Source organism: Sturnus vulgaris, chromosome 1 (assembly GCF_052056855.1).
Source record: "Sturnus vulgaris isolate bStuVul1 chromosome 1, bStuVul1.hap1, whole genome shotgun sequence".
Taxonomy (NCBI): Eukaryota; Metazoa; Chordata; class Aves; order Passeriformes; family Sturnidae; genus Sturnus; species Sturnus vulgaris.
Window position 1 is genome coordinate 85972523 of NC_142243.1, and position 13128 is coordinate 85985650.

Genomic DNA, 13128 nt, shown 5'->3' on the forward strand with positions numbered 1-13128 from the left:
CTCTTTCCATGGTAGCTACTGGGAGAAAGCTTTGCTAATTCAACTGAAAACTGACTATATCCTTGATGTTTTTGAGACACTATAACACATGGGAATTAAATTTACAGGGGACAGAAATATTTCTAAAACTCTTGTATGTTCACAATTTTTTCTCTGGAAAACAGTAAAGAGAGGATTGTTTTGGTGATTCTCCTTATTTCCATTGATAAATAAATCTTAAAATTGTTCTATTTTAAAATGGAAACAATTTTTTTTGAATTTTATTTTATTCTTTTTTAGAGAGGGAATTTGTTCTGCAATCATTATTGGGCTGCATATGTTATTAATTTGTATATTCTTTCTGTCCTACCAGACACATGGCTTTGAGAAAAGGTCCTTATTTTTTTAATGACTAGTACCTAGATCAACACTTTTTTATTCAAAAGTTTCTTTAAGTCAATAGTTCAAATTTCTGTGTAAAAAAGATAGCCCATAAATATTCCCTTCATAAAATAAATATATATTAAATTTTGACATAAAACCATGAGAAAATCCTCTACTTGAAGAGGTACTACTGAATTTCTCTCAGAATACCCACTGGGGCATGAAGAAGCTTGCTAATAATTTTAGAAGGTATGCGAATGGTTTTTGGTTAAAATTGCTCCTTTCAGATTCTTAGTAGTGGATAAATTAGTTAAATTCTCTCTCCTGCATGGATGTCTGGGGATGTGTAATAGACCATCAGACCTCATTTATTGACAAGCATTATCAAAAATGTATGTAATTTCAGTGTTGATTTTAAATAATTTCCAATAGTATAAGGAAGAACATCAATATTTGCTTGAAATAAAATAGGAAAGAGGGAATATGAAGGAGTCGGTGCCAAAGATAAAGAACATAAATCTAAAATATAATGTATGCTTGCTTTTTATAGACTATCTTTCAAAACTGCTGTCGTTGCACCCAAGAATTGAAAAACAAAAGTGCACTAGATTGCATAAATACTCAGGGTCTTACCCAGATAAGAATAATTTAATACAAAGTTTTTCTGTGTTTTCCTTCTACTGCTTCCAAAGCTCTCTTCTGAGAAAGAGTCAAACCTTTCCTAAGTTAAGCAGCTATTGAAACTTTTAATACACAAGCACCATGTGGTATAGCTGTTTGTACATAATTTAAAACTAGTTTTTAATAAATAAATTATGCATGTATATTTTTAACACTCCTTTTTTTTCCTGTTTTTTAAGACATTGGACAACTGAATGTCCCATTTTAAGATTGCTATGTATTGCATATAGTTGGACACAAAGCAGGAAATTTTATTTCCTTAGTATTTGCTTTCTCTGAAATTTAAAGTCTTAATTTCCCTGCTAATTTTTTGTTAGCTTCTCTGTCTAATAATATATCAGCAAAGCAGCAATGACCATGGACTAGGCTTTTAAGCTGTAAAATTCGATGCTGTTATAGGGCCAAAGAGCCTTAGATTATTGTTGTTCTCTAGGAATAGCAGTACTACCTAAACAACCTCTGAAATGCAAAGGCCTTTGATATTGAGCATGGGAAAAGAATGATTTTGTTCAAATTCTGGAATGATAAAAACCAACACACCCTGTTTTTTTTCTGTAACACACCTAGAACAGATGTTTTTATGCCTGCTTTTTACTTCACATGGGGACAAAAACTCCTAGACCAAAAATATTCATTACTTTATACTAAGGTCTCACATGTACAAACAGCAAGATTTTTCAAGTCCCGGAATGTAGCTTTTGTTATTATTATTTTTATTTTTTTTTATTGCTTCACTTAATTTAATTTACTGAAGTTTAATTACATGTCAATGAGCAATGATTTATGAGCTTTCCAGGTCACTTGCATACTTTTTTTTTCTCTTCAAGTATCCTACAACCGAGTAAGGAAGACTAAGAGACTTGAATAATGGAAAGCTTAAGCTTTATTGTTTCCTGCACAGCACAGAGGCACATTTTGTTTAGCCATCTTGGTGTTTAAAAATAAATCTCCATATCAACAGGCCAGAACAATTTGCCACATTTCTTGGGGAAATGCAACAAAATTCTTTTTTTCTATTTCCAGCTGCAGTATTTCACAGAAGATTTTGTTATACAGTTACATACTTGCCTTTTTGATTTAATAAATGCACTTTATATCTCTAGTTCTCTTAATATCTACCCTTGTCTTGTTAAAACTATGATGATAATGACCTGTAATAGTAAGAAAATCACAATGGTTTATTGTTTAAATCCTTCATAAGCTTATCACATTTCATTCTCTGTTAAGCCTACAAAGCAGAACATTCAAAATTTTAACCTCCATTTTTGTCTCATACTTGTAGAAAAATGACATCTATATATTTTATTATTCCATGAAAATATATTAAAAGTAGAGAAAAAGAACAAATTAACTATCACTCTAATGAGAGTCTTCACACAGTGGTTTGGTTTCAAATGGAGAGAAAAGCATGTAAAACAGCTCTGAAAATAAAAAGAGAAATTAATATATATTAATTTAAAATTAAAAATAATATATTTTACAAATATATTAATGGGAAAAGGTAGGAACCTTTGTTGCTTATTGGATAAGGGAGGGAACTTAGTAACTGCAGATGAGAAGAAGGTGGAAGAGCTAAACACCTTCTTTGCCTCAGTCTTTAGTGGGAAGACAGCTTCTCCTGAGGACAGCTGTCCTCCTGGGATGGTAGATGGTGTCAGGGAGCAGGATGGCCCCCCTGTTTTCCAGAAGGAGGCAGTCAGAGAACTGCCGAGCCCTTTGGTTGTCCATAAATCTATGGGACCAGATGGGACCCACCCCAAGGTGCTGAGGGAGCTGGCAGATGAGCTTGTGAAGCTGCTCTCCATCATTTACCAACAGTCCTGGCTCACTGGGGAGGTTCCACATGACTGGAAGCTGGCCAGTGTGACAGCCGTCCACAAAAAAGGTGGGAAGGAGGATCCTGGTCATTACAGGCCAGCTACCCTGACCTCAGTACCCAGTAAGGTGATGGAGCAGTTTACACTGATGCCATCACACAGCACTTGCAGGATGGCCAGGGTATCAGACCCAGCCAGCAGGGGTTTAGGAGGGGTAGGTGGGAATTTTAAAATCACAATATATTATTTTTGTTTCCTGAATCATTGTAGAAGTACTGTGTTTACCCATAGTATATTTTTCACTTTCAAAGAAGATGAATTGAAGCTCAATCTTTCACTTATCCTTTAGACTGGAGCATGATTAAAAAAATGTATTCTTGTATTTCAAGTATAAGTATGTATCCCAGAAACCTGAATGTAAAAGATAAATTAAGTTACAGAACATGATTATATATAATCTTATCTTCTAAATATACTCTTGCTTTAAACCAAATTGTACCCCACTCCCATGTGGGGAAACAGATAATAGCCAAAGCTTTAATTATCCATATTCTACTGATGAGTTAACTAATTTAAAAGTTATTTTTAGAAAGAGTGGAGAAGAGTAGGATTTAAATCCCATCGCATTCTGTGTACCATATGAATCTTTTTTGATGCTACACAGATTGCTAAATCATAAGTCCTGGGCTTCCCCTTTTTAGGCTGAACCAGCTGCTGCATTAGCTGTTCCTGTGTCTTTTTTTCTGTGTTGAGTGCACTAAATCCCTTATGCAACCGAATCCTTTCTGTTCATTTGGATAATTTTCTGCTGTTAGCCAAATGCACATTCTACTTTGCGGTAGGACTTTTTCTAGTTCCTGTGGTGGAAGAAAGCAGATATTGATAATGCAGTTTTTCACAGTGGCTGGATGGTTATCAATCACCTTGCACGTTCTTTGATTTTTTTACTATTACACATTTGGTTAATCAATTTTATATTTGGTATTTAAATTTATTATTCTGAAAGTCTTCTGCCTTGAACATGACCCTAATGCTGTATTTTATTTTGTTTCTATGGTGTTTAGTACAAATGTTCTATGATTATTATAAATACTGTTTATATGTACATATGGATATTATTTACAAGATATTTAACATTAACAGATTTTTTTCCTTTAATTTCAGCAGTCTTAATACTGTCTTAATGCTTCTATTTTCCAATGGGAAAAATAATTTGTTTACAACAAATAATATGAAAAACCAGTGTATAATGGAGAAAATTAAAGTACTTATTGACTTATTCAAAAACATAAAAATTAATTTACTTATTCCAAAGTCTATTTCAAATTACACTTCTCAAAAATATACATAGTTCATATTTGTTTCAGCTGCACTTTACGATGTATTCTGTCAAGTCTCCATTTATTAAATTCTCTGATCATTGTTCTGCCAGATTGTTAAGCTTATCAATGAGTCTGTTTTCACATGTTGTGACATACAGAGTAGAGTATTTCTTACAGAGATGGTATCTTATTCGAGTTTAGTTATGAGCATCTCCTGAAGTTCTGAATGTTGCTTTAGCATCTGTATGTTGTGTAGACTGCCCCTTTCCATCACTGACATCCTTCCATCTGCTTAAGATGTATTATTATTCTGAAGAATGTTTTGTAGGAATTTTGAAAAACAGGCCCATAGTTACATTGATAGTTTATAATTTACAGTAGATTTTGCTGTTTCTTAAGGTTTTTCTTGTGAGAAGATTTTCAGATCTGTAAAGGCATCTTGTTCTGCTCAGAAAGTGCAGCAATGTTTATTAAGACTTAAATATAAGCATAGAGGTGTCATGAAGAGATATTTGAGACTATTATAAATTTCTTTTGCTTACAACTTGTATAGTTTAGAAGACAGCAATGATTTTTAGCTGCATTAATGAAAGATGATATTGTAGGCTTCTCTTCCAAAAAGCATTAGTTTGGATTCTTTCTCCTGGTGCTGGTTCAGTTGCTTTCTGGACACCAACCCACTCTCCAAGGTACTATCACAAGAGTTAAGATTGAAAGTGTTTGCCTCTCAAAAAGGAATGGGTAGAGATTTTTTTCCTTCTTTTTAAGAAGTGAAATACAATTACTTCTATACTGCCTCATGATGATTTGTTAAAGATGTGTTTGCTTGAAGAAAGCAGCAGTATTTTGTAAACATGACAGCTCATGCAAATATTTATTCTTCTCTATAGCAAGAATTTGCTAAAGCTTTCTTGAGTGGTTTTATTTCTTTTAAGAAACTCAGGAAATGATGGTTTATTCGTTTGTTGCATCTGCTGTTTGTTTTGTATGATCATTTTCTGTTTTGCTTTGCAGGTATCACCAAAGATGTTATAATGGTTCTAACTTCACTGTTGCAATGTTTTCCATTGCTGGCTATGATTTATACCACTTACATCTTAAACTTTATTTTTCACTTTTAGAAATCATCCTTTCATTTTGTCCAATTATAATTTTGTTGTTTACAGACTTTGTTGCCTCCAAGCATGTTCTCTAAAACTCCATCTGAGGTTCTCCATGCAGTTCTTCATATTCTCCTACACATTGCATACCAATATTTCAACAAGAATTTTTCTCTTCATTCACAGTGATTAGATTTCTAATATTCAGTTGCTGGTTTTGCAAGTCTCTTTAAAACTATTGCAGTACAAGCTAACAAAGCACCTTATTTACTCATTCTTAGCCAATGTCATTATCTTTTATTACTTCTGTATATAGTAGGCCATCCTTAAAAAAAGGCTGTCAGATGTCTGGATCTATCCCAGTATACAGTCAGGATGCAAAGATGTCTTTCATTTGAGTTCTTAAATGGCTGTTAGGCTCAGGCTTGACATTTGTGATGAAACTGCAGCTTTCCCTGTGGCCATGGCAATGAAGTTACATCAATTAAGATGCTCTGTGGTTACTATACTTACCTGTTTCTTGGCAGAAGTGGACAGTTAGTTTGATTATAAAATTAAATATTCACTTGAAAGATTATGACAAAAAAACTTGACATGGAGTCTGAAAAACTGCATGCTCTAGACCCATGTTCCAGACTTTTTTCTTTCCCTACATTTTTTTTACACCCTATTTTGCTTTGCAGCCGTGGTATGAAAATAGCCAGTCAGACAACACTTTGGAGGATGGGACTTCTACAAATTCTTTGGGAAATCTGCAGTCTTTGGTGGAGGCTGTGTATAATGTTGAACACATTGTAGTAGAACTGGAAACACTGGAACAGAACACCTGGTTTTTGAAAGTACTGGAATCACTGGCTATGATTTTCCTCTGTAAGGAAGCCTGATATAACCATGTTACATGCTAGTAGAGTTTAAGGACGTTGATATCTATGCACCCTACTATGTACCATAGACTGGCAAACATAACACTAATTCAATCTGTGTCTGTCTCAAAGTTGTGAAGTGTAACCAGACCCTCATTCTGGTTTAGCCTCTCAGGCTGTCCTTGCAAAATCAGTCATACATAGCAGGAATTTAAGGTGGAGAAGATAGGTTGTAGAAGTCAGAAGCAGGGGAGTTTATTGAGGCAGAAGTGGATCTCAGGTAAGATTCTATTCCTTTTTGTTGAGTTTGCGTGTGACCCACATTACTCCTGAGAAGAGCAATGTTTCTTCCTGATAATGTGGCATCAATCACCGTTTTATCACTTGAAGCTCAATCAGTTCTGACTTTCAACATTTCAGAGTTCTGATCCTCTTAGACAACAAATGAAAAAGGAATAGTTTGGGAGATGCTGAAAGAGAGCAAAGGGAAATATGAGGAATGGAGAAGAAGATAAGAAGGAAGAACAAGATCAATGGTAGATGTCTTGGGGAAGGCATTAGTGCTGCAGTTCTCAAAGTGAGAATAGTTTATTTCTTTGTGGGGTGGTATGCTGCTGTAACCATGATCTCCAGGTCATAGACTTGAATATAAAGAACTGTAAGTTTGCCATCTAAAATAAAAGACCCACAAGAAACACAAAGTATTTGTGTGTGATCATATTCTCCTGTCCAAAGCTGTATTTCTAAATTGAATGTGTATGTGGGCATAGGGAAGGGAGGCCTGCAGTCATGTCTGCAGGCATTTTTTCTTCTCTTGGGGAAGGTGACAGCAAGTGATTCAGTCTGTAAATGCCAGACCCAGCACAGTGGTAGGAAGAAATATTAGTCTGTAGAAGAAGCACATGCTGAATGTGTGCGTACCTGATTTTTGTCTCAGGCAGAAAAACTGTGACAAGCCAACTACAATGTGTCATCAATCATACTGAATCTGCTGTCTGCCAGTTAAGTGCATGATATAGAGTTGCATCGACTGATCTATAAAGCAATACCAATTAATTTACATCTGTAAAATTATCTCACTGCTCCTTCGTCTTCTTCTTCTTCTTAGTACATTTTACCAGCTTCTATGCTCAAAAGAAAATCATTCATCTTTCACTCAGTAATTAACACAGTGTTGTGGTTTAACCCCAGCCAGCCTCTAAGTACTGTGCAGCCTCTCGCTCACCCCGCCACCAGCATGATCAAGGAGAGAATTAGAAGAAATCATGGGGGTTGAGATAAAAACAGTTCAATAGGAAAAGCAAAAGCCACACACACAAACAAAGTAAAGCAAGGAATTAATTTACTCCTTCGTATGGGCAGGCAGGTGTTCACCTGTCTCTGGAAGAGCAGGACTCCATCAGGAGTAGCGGTGACTTGGGAAGACTAATGCCATAACTCCAAATGTTCTCCCTTTCTTCCTTCTTCCTTCTTCCTTCTTCCTTCTTCCTTCTTCCTTCTTCCTTCTTCCTTCTTCCTTCTTCCTTCTTCCTTCTTCCTTCTTCCCCTACTTTATATCTGAATATGATGTCACATGGAATATCCCTTTGGTCAGTTGGGGTCACCCGTCCTGGCTGTGTCTCCTCCCAACCTCCCAAGCACCCCTAGCTTCCTCTCCAGCATGGCAGTGTGAGAAGCAGAAAAAACCTGAGCAAGGAGCCCTGCTCAGCAATAACAAAAACATCTCTATATTATTAGCTTTGTGCTCAGTACAAACCCAAAACACAGTCCCATACCAGCCACTGTGAAGACGATTAATTCTACCTCAGCCAAAACAAGCACATACAGGTACTGAAATTTTGGGACACATCTCAGACTATATTTTGACCATGAAACTTGCTGTAATTATAGTCAAGATTGTGCATCCAGTAGTCATCAGTGGAAACACTGTTCAGCTGAGCTGGTTATTGCTTAATTGTGGGGCAAAACTAAGTTTCGGGAACAATTTAATTAGGTTTTGAATATAAGTCTGTTTTAAGTTGTTTGGGAAAAAAGTGATCATCAAATTATATATTTTAGTATCAAAAAGGTTAATAAAAATTAAGACTGTAATTTACTGGAAGTTTTTTTCCTAAAATGGTCAAGCACGTTTATATCAAGAAAGGAGAAAAAAATAAACAGGTACATGAAGTTATTACATTAAAAGTTGAGAGGCTAGGCAGAAGATTTTAACATGCATACATGATTTGATATGACCAAAGTTTTTTAATTGACTAAGATGAATCCATTTCATACACTGAGCTAATAATTTATGGTTTATCTAATTAGTTTTGACTGTTTAATAGAATTGCATATAATGTAATAGCATACACATAAGCTTCCTATTAACTTCCCCTGCTATTTGGTGTACGCCCTCCCTTCCAGTACTATGCCAGGTCTTAGGATTGAATACTCAGTCTTTCTCAGGAAAATGAGAAGATTTTAACAGTAATTGTTATCTTGGTTCTCCCTCTTCTCTTTAGTTTTGGAGTATATTTGAGGCTGCTTTTTTGTATTTTCTTAAAGTTGCTTACTTGCTGTTCCTCACCACTTTCCAAACAAAGTTTGGGAACGTCATGTTGCCCTTCCTCAGCCCATTTACCCTGGAGGGTACAGTGACCATGTAGAGGTGCCAGCCCCTGGCCTCGGGTGCTCCCAGGGGGGAGCTGGTGTAGGGGCAGACAGACACGTGGCCACCAGGAGTTTCCTGTCATGGATAAAACCAGTACTCGCCAAGCCAGGGCCAGATATGTCCTATGAGCCTGCACCGCCAGCTCTGAGCCAAACCTCTGGCCTTGTGCTAGTGAGGGCAAACCCACTGCTGTCCAGATTGCAGAACAGCCTTCCCAAACATTCCTCTTGCCATTATTACCAACTCAAAAGGGAAGTCTTTCAAAACTTCAGGGCTTATCTCTGTGTGTGTTTGCAGTGTTGGATCTTTAATACTTATTGTTGCTGGCACATAAAAGATTGCGTAATGCTGTGGCTCCCTAAAATATTTATCAGCATGAGAATGTGATCCTTTGTGTTCAGAACAAATGTACTTTGATATTTTTAAATTATTTAAAATCTTTGCAAGAGTGAATCATAAATCTTATCATATATTCTGACACTGGTTTTCAATGTGTAACTGTCTTTCCTCAGAAATCATATTAAGAATAGAAGTGAAGAGTGAATGCTAAAAGCTATGATTTTTCAGAGGTCAAAATCAAGATAAGTAAGAAGAAGGGGTTCAGCCTCATTCATTCATATTCACCTAGACTCAAAACCTGCATATACTCATGTGCATGTGCTTTATTAAATTAACATGATACATATATAAATTCCATAATTTTTAACACAAAGAATATTAAAACAAACTGGGGAAATCATGGAATTTAATGTTTTTTAAACTGATTTAAATATAATAAAATGTAGGACAATCTGATAGACTGAAATCAGTAACCCGTGGCATTAATGTGTATTTATAAAGCCAGACTTTGAGACCTTGTTTTCTTGTGACTACTGCTGTGAAGGCCGTTCTACACTTTTTAACTTTTTTCCTTTTTTTTTTTTTTTTAATGTATTGCATCACATGAAAACAGACTTTAAAGTTTTCTATGTTCTTTTCACTGTACTATAATCAACTTAGGAAACTTCAGTCAAAATAATCCTGCATTCCGAGGCTTCACTGAAAACATCCAGCACAAAGATTTTTTCACTGAATGACACCAAACAGGTAGAATTGCTAGCGTGATTTTTTAGTAACTCATTTTCCTCTTTTCCTTTTCAGACTATGGCACCATTAAGAAAGTACTTGCCCCAATGAACCAGACTTCAAGCAGCTGCCTGCTTGAAGAAATTGAACTCCTGCCGAAAAGTCAGCGAGAGCCCATCAGGAGCCTTCAGATCCTGCACAGCCAGAGCGTCCTTTTTGTGGGCCTTCAGGAACATGTGATTAAGGTGCCCCTGAAGAGATGTCTCTTTTACAAAACATACAGGTATGAAGAATGAGCTAGCTTTATTTGACTGGAGAAAAATACATGCAGGGGGTTGCAGAAAAATGGGAAGTATAAATGACTGCAAGTAGGAATCTGAATTAATTGTCTCTCTCAACAATGACTTCCTGTGTATACTGTTTATCAGAAGTGCCTCCAACTACTTGCACTAACTTGTTAGGACTAGATGAGGCTCTTGAGGAATTATATTCATATTGAAGTGTCATTATGCAGATTCTGAATTGTGAAGTGAAACAGTAAGAAATGCTTTATATAGAAAACAGTGATTTGGTACAGTTCAATATAGCTGCTGGCTTAATATATTTAAAGCTTGTGACTTGAACAAATTTAGGGGTTTTTTGTGTTGTTTTTTTTTTAAGCTGTTTTATCAGTGAATAAACAATGTCTCTGTGAATTCAGAAACAAATTGGGTTGGATAAACTGGGAATCAAAAGCACTTGGAAAAGTGGCTATTTAAAGGTAGTGTTGGATCAGCAAACTGTAGTAAATGTAAATATGGTACTAGGTAAAAGGGCTATGCAGCCAACAGTTGTTCAATCAAAGAAAGAAGATAACTTAGAAATAATGACTTGGTTGTAGACTGTATTAGTTAAGGGATTTAAAGTTCAGCACACAACTTTTTCAATAAAGTTATCTGAAAATACATCTGGGTTGCTATTAGAACATGCTATTAGAAACTTGCTATTAGAAATTGTTAATTTCATCTAGTTAGTTGTATCTTCCCTTTGATATGTATGGTCCTGGTAATTCAGTACAATTGTGTTACATCAGATAGATACTGAACCAGTCATGAGGTTTTGAGAACTGTGACAGAGGAATATGGTTGGTTTTTTGGCTTTTTTAGCCTCACCTTGTTTAACACACATTCCTCTGAAAAGCTGGGGTGTTAAAAGGAGGAAGAAAGGCAGCCAGTTGCCTCTCTTGGCTGCTGCACTCAGGCTTACTGAAACATTATTTATGCAGCAGAGATATTACACCCCCCATAAAAGGCAGTGAGAACATTCACAGGTAGAGACAGCAGGGAAGTGACCACAGGACACAGATGTAGTAAAGCTGTGGCTCAGTGACAGTGGAAGGACATTTCCAAGGGACCTGGCTCACCATGGGGATTGGTACCATGCAGGAAGCCAGTGAGAAGCTACTGGGTTGGAAACAAGACTGAAGGAAAAGCTGTGCTCTAGAAAACAGTAGACCAGGGAAGGATTCTACTTTTTATTGTTCTTTACTAGCCCTTTTTTTTTTGTTTATGCTGTCTTATGTAGCATATTTTTGGCATTTTCTATTGAAATAGAACACTTGAAGCCCCACTGGAAGTCCTGCAAAGCTTACTTTAGGGAAAAGTTTTATATGGACAAGTCTTTCCTTCAAACATTTTGTTGGTTTAGTAGCCTACATTAGACCGAGTTTCACTTGCCTTGGAAATTTCATCTTTCCTTGGTTCAGAGTTGAAAAAGGACATGTGGTGGTGAGTATTTACACCAAGCCTGTAGTCTGCTTCAGACATTTCAAGGCTGGTGCTTCACTTTGTTTTCAGTGAGGTGTGGGTATGCAAAGTCCCTGGTACCTCTGCTTCTCTCAAGACAATTCCCAAGGCATGCCAATGTTATTCCAGCTGCAGGGACCAAACATGCTTCTACTCTTGCAGGGTAGGACTGTTGTTTCAAATCACAGACCCCATGCATGGCTGCAGGCTATTCATTCTTCTCCCTATTTTAGCAGTGGGCTCTAACTGTCTAATTTTTGAAATTTGAAAGAAAAGAAAACAAAACAAAATAGTCCCTTTCCCATTTTACTGAGAACAGTAGTTAAATGCCTCAAATACTGCTCAAATGATAATTTTTTCCTTTTTCCAGAGGTATATGAGGTCTCATCTTCCCATGGAATTACTTATTTAAAGGAGATGAAATGATTCCTTGTGGGGTTTTTCAGTCATGTCTTTTGTAGTTGTATGATTTCTCTTGTAGTAATTAAATATTCATTGCACCAAAAGACTTGCCATCTTTGCTTTCTTCTTTGTTAAAGAGTCCACCAGCAATTCTAGCTCTATTTTTTGAAAAAGGAGAGGATTTACAGAAGTGATCCAGACAAAAAAAGGAATTTCCTTGCCATCTATCATTAGGGATTCAGGTTATTTGGAGAATGCAGATGTAATCTTTCTCTCACCTATAATTTTACTTTTGATTTGACTAGTTTTTTCCTGTCTTATGCTGGATTTTTTTTTCTTTTTGTATGTGGAGAGAGTACAAATACATTACTTGGGGCTATATATTTCTCCAGGCATTGAAACATCTTGAACTTGCTCCTTGCATTTCTGGGTGCTTTAATACTCACATTCTTCTATTATGTTGCTAACTATTACTTCTATACTGTAGCAATGGGTAAACAGAGTAGTGGGTAAACCTGATATTTGGGTAAACCTTAGAGTAGTGCATTGGAGCATAGTGAGGTTTTTGTTGTTTTTTTGTTGTTGTTGTTGTTGGGGTTTTTTTTAATTATTTTATCCTATTTATTCACATTTATCATACTAAGGGCTGTATAACTACCAAAGCTACATTCTGAAATTCCATCAATGATAACTAGAGTGTGTTCCCCAGATCAAGGATGTGTATTCTTCAGTATCCACTTCACGTAATTATTGAGGAATGGGGCACATTTGTGTATGAATAACAACCTTAAAAAGTCAAAAGGGTGAACACATGCTACCTCACCTGCTCTTTTTGTGTAAATGGCAGAGTGCTCAGTGCCTAATCTTATCTAATCTCTTTGTTTAGGTTTCTTGCTGAGCTTTCAGACAATATAACTTCAGTCCCTCTGTTGAGCAGACTCTTTCATGAGCTAATATCTCAATGTCAAGATAATTTTCTTGAGATTGTCCATTTTAATTGCTTTTCATTATTCCTTGTTTCATCTTCCCACAGTAGCCTCTAAAGCATGTGGTTGTTGCTTTTATTTGTAGTTTTTTATGT

The 13128-nt window shown here is 36.1% G+C and overlaps 1 protein-coding gene across 3 annotated transcripts in view; it reads left to right on the forward strand.

Moving 5' to 3' along the window:
* SEMA5A (semaphorin 5A) overlaps positions 1–13128 on the forward strand; it is a 411339-nt gene that overhangs the window by 306356 nt on the left and 91855 nt on the right. For all 3 annotated transcript variants that reach the window (XM_088171122.1, XM_088171116.1, XM_088171133.1), the window contains exon 12: positions 9937–10144. In XM_088171122.1, the coding sequence (XP_088027248.1) occupies positions 9937–10144 (208 nt within the window). The remainder of the gene's footprint in view (positions 1–9936; positions 10145–13128) is intronic.